Here is a 10502-nt window from a genome sequence, read left to right on the forward strand (position 1 = left end):
TCTATGGGGAATTGGGTCTAGGTATCGGCAAACTCTGCTGATGCTCAATCTATAAAATGTAGTATTCCTCAACCTGTGTACAACCTCTCATGCTTAAAGTACCTAACATTAGATCATCTCCTAAATACCAAAAACTTAGTCTGTTTAGTACAGATACTGGTATTTGTCTAATTATTACCCTTGGTTATGTAGACATGATGATGTATATAGTTAGAGCCTGACTATCATTTTATCAGAGTTGAAGGCCTTTTTTCATTGCCACTGTCAAGTCTAACTTGGCAGTTGCTTAAGCAGAGATTGTGAAAGCTATCTAGTTAGGGCCTTAATTCTTTGGCATTCTAGTTTATATGCTTCTCCATATTTGTTTCTGTATTCCTCAATACAGTAGTAGGCAGTGCTGGTTTGAGCAACAGGAATTTTAGAACAGTCTTTGTAGGTGAGTCTCAGAGATGTAGCAAGTGAACATTACTGTTGGCCTAGAACTTTAGTGAACTGATGATCCCCCCTTGTGACACACTACCTTTTCATCAATACTTTTATTTCAGGTGCAGAGAAGTTGAAAGAAGTATAAATAAATATCCATGCATTTAGTACTTAGACTATAATTGACAGCATCATCTTTCAATTTTCCATTGTATCTTAAGTACTTTATGAGACTCTATTTCCAGGATTTTCTAGTTACAAAGTTCCTTCAATTTTTGGACTTTATGTGTGTGGGTCTTTTGCATACATGTACATCTGTGTACATGTGTGCAGTGCCTGTGGAGACCAGAATAGATTGTTGGAGTTACAGATAGTTGTGAGCTGCCATGTAGGTGCTGGGAATCCAATCAGGGTCCTCTGGAAAAGCAGCCCAGTGCTCTTAACTGCTAAGCCACCTCTCCAGCTTCCTTTTTATATTTTTTAAATACAGGGAATGAGTAGGGAAACTCCAGTTTAAAAGAAAAGGTACCTTGGCAAGCAACCAAATATTTCAGTACCACTATGTACTTGGGACACAGTGGAGGGAACAGAAGATAGGACTTTTGTCCTGAAGGAATTTAAAACCTAGTCAAAGGAGATACCTAGGAACAAACTATTCCTGTACATGTAAATTAGAATAGTGTAACTCCATAAAATGATGGAAAGGCACAGATTTTAAATAGTAAAATCACTTTCAGTCCCTAATATATGTCCACAGAACCCCCATGCTGTAAATGAGGAATTCAAATTTTGTGTTTTTTTTTTGGGGGGGGGCTGTGCAAAAAGAATTCTATAGTTCAGGCTAGCCTCAAACTTATGATTCTGATCCAGCCAGAGCCTCCTGATTGCTGGAATTATGCATCACCACTCCCAGCTTAAATATAATCATTAGCTCATTGTTTCCTGCTTTTTCAATACCCAGTTTCTCCCTGGCATGGATTTACATACATACAATCAAAAAGGGTATACAGGGACTGGAGAGATAGATGGCTCAGAAGTTAAGAGCACTGGCTGTTTGTTCCAGGTGTCCTGAGTTCAATTCCTGCAACCACATGGTGGCTCTCAACAATCTGTAATGAGATCTGGCGCTCTCTTCTGGCCTGCAGTCATGCATGCAGACAGAACACTATACAAACAAAACCCCTAAAAGGGTATGCAGTGAGAAGTGACCTTCCTACCTATCCCCTGGCTTCACTCCCCAATGACCCTTCCCAAGACCAGTATTACAAATTCCACCAAAGACAGCATCTTAAATTTGTAAAATTTTAAACCCATATTTGGTTTTTATTAATTTCTTTGCCATGAGTCAAATGCCAATTCCTAGCAAAAGCAAGCTGTCCCCTGGTACAACATCAGGAGATCTGAATTGCTATACTGTTGCCGTATTCACTGTCCTTGAATCCATTCAGTCACAAATGAAAGTCACTGATAGTTAGATTTTTATTAGTAACCTTGGAACAAATACAATAATAGTTACTTATATAGCTTTTACAATCTTGAACTTTCTCACACAGACACACAGACACACCAGCTAAACAAACCCTCACAACATCCCTGTGAGGTAGGCAGGGTAGGTGTTTATTTCCCTATTACTAGTGAGGACAAGGCTCAGAGGTAAAGTAAGGTCACATGGTTGGCAAATGAACTAGTACTAGAACCTAGGCCGCCTGGTCTGCTTCCCTGAGTACATTCAAGTAGTGACATCCATGCTGTATAATGCACATTTCTCTTAGGACATTGGTCAGATCAACTTTCCCTAACATTCCTGAACATTCCAACTGCGATGAGACATTTCTGTCTTGTTACTGTACTACTTTTGTGTCAAACACCATTCTATGCTGATACTTAATAAAGTTTTGATGGCCCCTGGCTATAAGATCTAAATAATGTGAAGGTACTGGAAAGCTCTGCTTACATTTTTCCAGTGTTGGCTATGTGGAACTTCAATCCAACCAAACCAAACTGTTTTTAATACTCAAAAGAGCTACTGCAATCTTTCCAATGAGTCTTGGAGGTGTGTAGGAAAACAAGGTAGAAAGTGTTTAGAGACACACTTGGAGAATTTCTGTAGGGCATGTGTAGATGGAGTCAGATGACACTAGTCTGTTTTGCCTGGTGGGGAAGGAGGATCATTAGACTACTTTCTGCCTAGATCCCATCTTCCGTTGACACCCTCAGCAGCAAGCTGGAAAGATGATCTGAATGAGACCAATAGACTGCTTCAAGCAGTAGTGACCAAGGCATCTATGCAGGTGGGAAGAAAACACAAACCAAAACACTTGCTCTGCAGTGGTTTTGTCTAGGTCCAGTGTAAATTACCAAGGCAGGTTTTAAGTTATGTCTGGTAAATTATAAACATGAAAGATGGTAAAGTTAACTTGGAATGTAAATGCCTGTCATTGAGAAAAGCTTAAGAGGCATGAAAGGCAAGGGCTGAGACCCAGCTTCTCTGATAATGGAGTGAAAAATTGCAAATGCAGACACTCAGGTTCAAGTGAACTACAGAATGCCAGGCATATAGGGTGTTTGACAAATTCCAGTTACAGTCTTTTACATTTAAGGGCAATGGCAAGTGACTTAAGGCGATGAGAGGTGGGGGGCAGAAACCAAATGGGATCTAGATAGGGAGCTGAGGTGGGGCGTTAGAAAAGACCAAAACCCAAATACATTCAAAATGGATTTAGCACCCTTCTAAACCCACTGTTTCAAATAAAAAGTTTACTAGTTTCAGAGATTTGGTCGGTCAGAAAGGTGATAATGTGAATCATTCACCTACCAAAAGAAAGTCATGTTGAAATGTAAATGAGTCCAGGAACTGAAATCTAAGTGCTGTCAGTGACTCATGGTGCAAAACTGCTTCTAAAAATAGCATTGCCATTTGTGATACTCAACATTAATGAAGCTGTCTAGAAACAAGTACTTGTATACCCGAAGCCTACTGAGAAGACATTTGTACAGTTAACAAAACCTACCGGGTGTAACTAGTGTGAAAAATATTGCCACTATATTTCTAAGATAAACCTTACGAAGATCTAGGCTGTTTGGTCCACCACGTGGGCCCAAACGCACTAAACTTTTAATGGATGGAGAACAGACTTTATTCCTTACATAGTGTCATCATCATCGTCATCATCATGCTTCCTCTTCAGTGGGTTTGAGTCACTGGCAGTGTTCTGTGAGGAAACCATATTGGTGGTAATGAGAATGTTTTTGGACCCAATCATTGAAGGATTAATCAGAACATTTTGGACCGTCGTCGTCGCAGGAGCTATAAACAGAAGAAAAGCCCCACAGATAATCAATTACCCACGATCCAAAAGTCGACAACAAAGCAGAATATAATTTTTATACAAGCTTCAACAGCAAGCACACAACTAAACCGTAGAAGAGATACAGGTAATTACTAAGAGTGGACTTCAATCTTTAAACATTCTTGTCTTAAATTTGCTAATAGTGATTTTATCAGGCGTAAGGCTGTTTGGATCTATGTATATAGATAAATCTCCCTAAACCTATATAGTGCAAAGTTAACACAATTTTTACCTGATTTTGTAATTAGCATTCAGTGCACTGGATTCATGTGTAAGGCCAGGAGACATGCTTCTTTTATAGGGCATTTCTCAAAATAATTGCATTTAGTTACTAGTGTGTATGTGTGCAGGTGTGTGTATACCACAGAACACACGTTGAGGTCGGAGGGTAACTTTTGGGGAAAGTTCTCTCTTTATACCATGTGGGTCCTGGGGATTGAACCTAGGTCATCAGGCTTGGTGACTGGATGGCCATAGAGCCATCTTGCTGGCCCAACTTTTATTTAAGTTGTTTCTTGTATGGAGATAATGTTTCAAAAGATGCATCTAAATATACACATAAGCAAACTGCTATGTCAGCAGTCTATAAAATATTGCATTGCTCCAGTTACAGCTGCCACCTATGATGTGAATACAGGCACATTTTCATTCAAATTTACAATGGGATCATGCACACTCTTCACTAAATGGTATCATTTTTCTTGAGTTTTTACTCGAAGTGCTTTTCCCTGAAGACATCTCTTAGATCTGTGAACTCCAATTTCTCTTAGTTTATAGTATTTTAGAATTGGATGAGCACACTCACTATGCCACCCTCCTCCTGAAATGTTATGTATATGTAAAGCTTCACCTAATGCTAGAGACCTTGTTTGAAGAACCTGCAGCTCTACCTGCCACCTTTCTGTTGTGATGCTAAAGCAAACGTCTTCCTACAGTAATACAACTCTTGTATAATTGGAAATTATTCCTGAATTCTGACCCGCTTCCATATCACGTTACCTGGTTTGGCAGGTGCGGACTGAGAAGGTGGAATCTGCATTGCAAATCTTTGGCTTGTCACTGTCACTGGAGTTGGAACTTTATTTGGTGGGACAGATACTGTTTGTGGGGGTGCTGTAGTTACAATTGAACAGATCATAGCAGTTAGATGATTTATTACATATTTATATTCTATACTCCATAGCTTACAGGAATACATCTTCAAAGTATAGAGGGCTGATGGGAGGCAAGAGATGAGGGCAGAGTAAAAAAAAGATTTACAATGGGGATTCTTCCTCCATAATCCTCTCACTCTAGGGAGTTCTGTTTTCCTCACTTTTCTTTAGTGAGTATGTTTACTGTGCTGAAAAAGAAAAGTGTAAGTTTCCTTAATTTTAAAGATTACATTTTTAATAGAAATTTTAGGTTAAGATTTATATTCTAGAGAATTTATTTCTATACACTCTAAAGAATGTATAGAAAAAGCAACTGGTAACTGAAGTTGGCTCACTCGCCTGTTACATGTAACTGAGCACTACACCCTGCTCTTCTATGTGCAGTGGCACACACCTGTAGTCCAGCTGGTCAGGAAGCAGAGACAGACAGAACACTTGAGTTTAGGAGTTCAACAAGCCTGGGTAACATAGTGAGATAACTTTCAAAAAATAAAAAAGCAAAAATTGAATATTCACTTAATGTGAATACGCAGGTAAGTAGTTACACAGATTTTATATGCAAGTGTCTGCTCACCAGAGGTTATATGTGGGTTACTGGAGCTACACACCTAACAAGTTTTAAAATGCTGACATGTAAATATGTATCCTGACAATACAGAGAGATGGTTCACACCTCGAAGGGCAAATGATAGCTGGGCAGTGTTCCTCAACTGTAATCTGAATACTCAGAAGTTTAAGGCTATCCTGGGTACAGATTAAGGCCCCGTGGTGGGGCATGCCGGTATTCCCAGCACTCGGGAGGCAGAGGCAGGCGGATCTCTGTGAGTTCGAGGCCAGCCTGGTCTACCAAGTGAGTTCCAGGAAAGGTGCAAAGCTACACAGAGAAACCCTGTCTCGAAAAACCAAAAAAGAAAAGAATTAATCATTCATTACTAGATGTATAACGACAGAGAGAAGACTCAAGTTAAAAGTAGCAAGAGCCATGGAATTAATACATGTGAGAAAGAAGAGAATTTTTTCTGCAGAACATGAAAAAAATCAGAAGACTTTTTTTTAATCATTACAAATATTGGTTCCTAAATACCATTCACTAAGGTTCTTTGGAGAAATGGTTGATTCTAAAACCTGGACAAGGAAATATAAGATAGGCTTGGAACACTGTATGTCAGAAATGACACAGTATGATGGAGAACTATCAAATACATTATAGGACACAGCTTGAGGGCTCTCACTGATCAATATAGGATAATTAGCATGATTCCCTTTATGTCACCCAGGCTGGTCCTTGTACTGTTTTTAAAAGGTAAGTATTAAAACCTATTTTTAAGATCCTTGAGCTTTCTGTAGATTTTAAACTTCTCTGAATCTGTACCCAGTTTATTGAGACATTTAAGTTCTGATTTTTTTTTCCAAGACAGGGTTTCTCTGTGTAGTTTTGGTGCCTGTTCTGGAGCTCACTCTGTAGACCAGGCTGGCCTCGAACTCACAGAGATTGGCCTGCCTCTGCCTCCCAAGTGCTGGGATTAAAGGCGTGTGCTACCGCCGACCGTAAGTTCTGATTAAGTAGGTAGCTGGCAAGGTTGTGTTTGGTGACTTAAAGCATAGAAGGTGGAGAAACAGTAAAATGTTTCTGGAATCACAGTTTATACCAACAAGAGTTGGGCCAGTGTCATTTGGGATCGGTCAGTCTGTGGTTCTTTTTCATTGATGAGTAAAATTATCTATGGCAACATACTGGAGTTTTCTGACTCCCATTTTGATTTGGGTTATGGTTCCAAAGCAAAGGCGGAGACACTGTTTTTACCATCCAGAGAGGCCATTTCCCTCTTACTTACCTACAGTAGGAGTAGTAGGTCTGCTACTAACAGCACCGACACTTAATCTAGGAACTAGTCTTCCTTGGTTAGGTCCCTAGGGAATTTAAACACAAGGTAGTGTTAATGTTAAGATTTGACACCTCAACTTGATGAAGAGTGAAATTGTAACTGTTGATGTGATTGATCAATGCAAAAATATGTTTTTATTGTGGTGGTTTTCTTTTTGTCATGCTACTGAGGATTGAACTCTTCTGTATTTTAAATCCAATATTTGGAGTTTTTGCATACATACATAATGACCCTATCTAATTCTATAGAATATTTAAGGTAGAGTCTTAGGAATGGTGACAAATACTAACTTCTTTGTATTATAATATTGGATTTTAACTAGTCAGTGTCTTAACTGTGCCTAAATTAAAACTGTCTTATAGCGGAATTTCAGAAAACAAAGGCAGCCCAATATGGAAAGTTCCTTTTTCAGTACTGAGAGAGCCTTAGGTCCTATGTCTGAAAAAGGTCTAATTACTGATGGCATATCATTCATTCATTATTGGACCTCACACAAAGAAAGCTATGGCAAAGTAGAAAGATTGTGAGCTACGAGATATGGGAATCAGTCCTAGCTCTGCTACACCACTGTCCATGAGTTCAGGTTCAGTTGTATAATGAGAAAGATTCTCACTGGGTGAGATGAAATAAAGTTTCTTCTAGCTCTGAAAATTAAAAAAAAACTCTAAGAATTATTTTAACCTTTACTGTGCTAGCTACAGGAATTTCGCTTTTTATAAGTGTACCTATTACTTCCACCTTTTAAAAAACAAATGAACTCAAACTTCTTGCCTTCTTTTGAGATAAGCAATTCGTGTAGCTCAGGATGGCCCTGAAGAGATAAGGATGGCGTTGAACTCCTCAATCTTTCTGCCTCTGCATCACTACTGCTGGGATTACAGGCATGAGCCAGAAATTCTTACCTTTTTAATTAAGGCCTTCAGTCTGTAGTTTGGAGCTGTTAGGCAGTATCTGTCAGGCGGCAGCCTAGCTCCTGCATATGGCTTAATCAGTGGCAAAGGGGTTTGATTTTTCTGCCGTGCAATATCTAGTAAAAACTAAAAGAGAAAACGTCCTCATTAGAAATCTACTTTTTAAAGTATAAGTGAAAAGAACTGCAAATAAATGTTTGCTCACATCTCTTGGGGGAGGAGAGGTAAAAGACTGGTCAGCCCGACACTGGATTGCCAGTCTCACATCATCTGCGTCAACAGTGGGTTTCTTAGCATGACTTGAATAAATTTTTGCGTCATCCAGAATTGTAGTCACATATCCTTTAAGAGCAAAGTATGTTTTATTACATAAATGAAGACATTAATATATGTTAATAATTTATTATTAATAATAAATATATTAACAACATATATGGCAGAATCTTAACTAGCCCACACTGACATCACTAGGTAGCCAAGGGAGACCCTGAACTCCTGATCCACTTGCCTCCTCTTCTCAAGGGCTAGATTACAGTGTGTGCCAAACCTGACCTGAAGGCATCTTAGTATTTATGGCTTCTTGTTTTAAAAGGTTCCACTAATTTCTGGAACGTTTGTGACTTTTGGTTTTAATAACTAATTGTCCTATTCACATGATACTTTATTTAAACAGACATGCTATATATAACACTTAAATACTACTGTCCCTTGACTTGAGCTCCTTAGTACTTTACTCATTTCTAGACTGATAACATAATTTGGTTTAAAGTGTTACAATAAACGATCTTTTCTAATTCACAAGGTCAAGATTGTGGCTTTTTTTTTTTTAACTTACGGAAAGCAAATTCCAACATTTGATTTATAACCCTTGGCTCATAGTCTGTGATTCCCATATCCTTCAGGATCTGTGCCATCACCTGTGGATTCAAATAAAAACAAAAAGTCAGATGCACAATGTAGATAATGGAAATCAAGGCTGAACTCAAGGCATAATTTTGCTACAAAGTCCCAAGCTGCTCCTGCATGTGCCTCCTCCTCCTCCCGTGAATGTCAGTGATCACACAAAAGCAGACCTGTGCTCTTTTAGCAAGGGTGGGAGCAAAGACACAAGAAAGGCCTGGACTGGCTTCCTAGGCAGAGGTAGGGGTGGGTCCAGCTGGCTGTCATTTTCGGATGTGACAGTGAGGAAAGCTAGCATCAACCCAGGTCGCAGTCTGGGCTCGCAGACTAGGTGAAGGGAAGAGGCTGCAGACTTGGGGGCGGGGGCGGCCCGGAGCTAGCGAGACAAAAGCCCCCAGGCAGCCCGCGCCCCTCTGGAAGGGCTCCCCGGAGGGCGGACGGCGCCCCAGGGGATTGGGGAACCCCATCGTCCTTTCCCGGCTAGGTCGCCCAGCTGCAAATGGCACGCGAGTCCCGCTACCTCCCCGCCAGGCGCTCAGTCGGGCCTGTCACACCCGGCGCCCCCGAGTGCGCCTGGCCTTGTTCCCCGCGCACTTACCAAGGCATCTCTGGGAGCGTTCTTGAGAGGCGCCATCTTGCTAGGCTCCATTTTCTCCTGCGACTCTACAATCAAGGCGAGAGAGCTGCCGGCTGATTCCTCCTCGCCCAGGCTCCACCCCTGTGGGGGATGGAAGGCTGGCCTAGAGTTCTGCTCGGCGGCCTGGGCGGGTTCCCAGCCGCTACCCCCACCTGTGTGGGTGCGGCTACTCGGAGCGCTGCAGCCACAGTCAGAGATGCAGAGAAGTTACCCTAGTAACGCGGGCCGACTGTGCACCGCACATCTCCAGCTCTGCTCGGACCATCCTCACTCCCCAGGATGACCACCGGTCCTCTGAATTTCCTGGAATTCCCGCAGAGGCCCTTCCTCCACCTGTCTCAGGGAGAACACGGCCCTGGCCCCTTACATTTGAATATCACATTAACAATGAATTCATGTTTGTAAGGGTATTGCCACATTTAAACGGGCCATATGGATACTACAAAATTATTTGCTTCTTAGTTGAAATTCAAATTTAAACGAGCATTTTGAATTTTTTTCCCTTTTCTAAGTCTGAGAACGCTAGCCAATAGACGAGTGGTTTTCAACCTGTGGGTCAAGACCCTTTGGGGGCCCGCACATCAGATATTTACATTACAATTATACCAGTAACAAAATTACACTTATGAAGTAGCAATAAAATAATTTTATGGAGATTTAATAATTTTATTTATTAATTTTAATATTTTATATGTTTATAAATTCTATTTAACATGTAAACATATAAATATAAATAATTACATGTAGTATATAATATAGAAATTAAAATTTAATAATATTTAATAAGTTTAGCGATTACCACAACATGAGGAATTATATTATAAAGGGTCGCAGCCTTAGGAAGGTTGAGAACCACTGAAATAGACAAGCCTACATAAGCACTGTCTTCCCTCTGTTCCTCTCACGGTCTGAACAGTTCACTTCACAAAGGTCCAAACTGGGCCCTTTCTTGCCTCCCAGATTGCCCAGTTGCATTTTTTTTTTTTCAGAATACCTTAGGCATAGAGACCAGCAAAGAGAGGGCATAGCTCTTCCCACAGGGAGGTTTGATGACCCTTCCTCCTTTACAAAATGCCCCTGGGCTTGAGCGCCATGACATTCATGCCATGGCACCAACTCTCCCGATCCCCCCACCCCACAAAATTAAAAAGACATCTGTTAACAGGCTGTCGCTTAAAAGATGTCAGAGAATCCTGTTCTTAAACGTGTTGAATGGTTGCCATGTCAACTAGATCAGACAT

General features: G+C 40.6%; 1 protein-coding gene across 2 annotated transcripts; it reads right to left on the bottom strand.

The window, feature by feature from the left end:
- Positions 1 to 1884: 1884 nt before the first annotated feature.
- Positions 1885 to 9443, bottom strand: Taf9b (TATA-box binding protein associated factor 9b). Of its 2 annotated transcripts, XM_036174869.1 has the most exons (7): positions 9223 to 9443; positions 8560 to 8641; positions 7930 to 8066; positions 7716 to 7850; positions 6763 to 6838; positions 4773 to 4886; positions 1885 to 3730 (listed from the first exon to the last, which is right to left on the bottom strand). In XM_036174869.1, the coding sequence occupies exons 1-7, from the start codon at positions 9271 to 9273 to the stop codon at positions 3567 to 3569; spliced, it is 759 nt and encodes a 252-aa protein (XP_036030762.1). In that variant the 5' UTR covers positions 9274 to 9443; the 3' UTR covers positions 1885 to 3566. The 2 variants fall into 2 exon arrangements, with proteins under 2 accessions (XP_036030762.1, XP_036030761.1); XM_036174868.1 differs by lacking the exon at positions 4773 to 4886 and having other exon boundaries at positions 9223 to 9345.
- Between the last annotated feature and the right edge of the window lie 1059 nt (positions 9444 to 10502).

The sequence above is a fragment of the Onychomys torridus genome, chromosome X (assembly GCF_903995425.1).
Source record: "Onychomys torridus chromosome X, mOncTor1.1, whole genome shotgun sequence".
NCBI classification, from domain to species: Eukaryota; Metazoa; Chordata; class Mammalia; order Rodentia; family Cricetidae; genus Onychomys; species Onychomys torridus.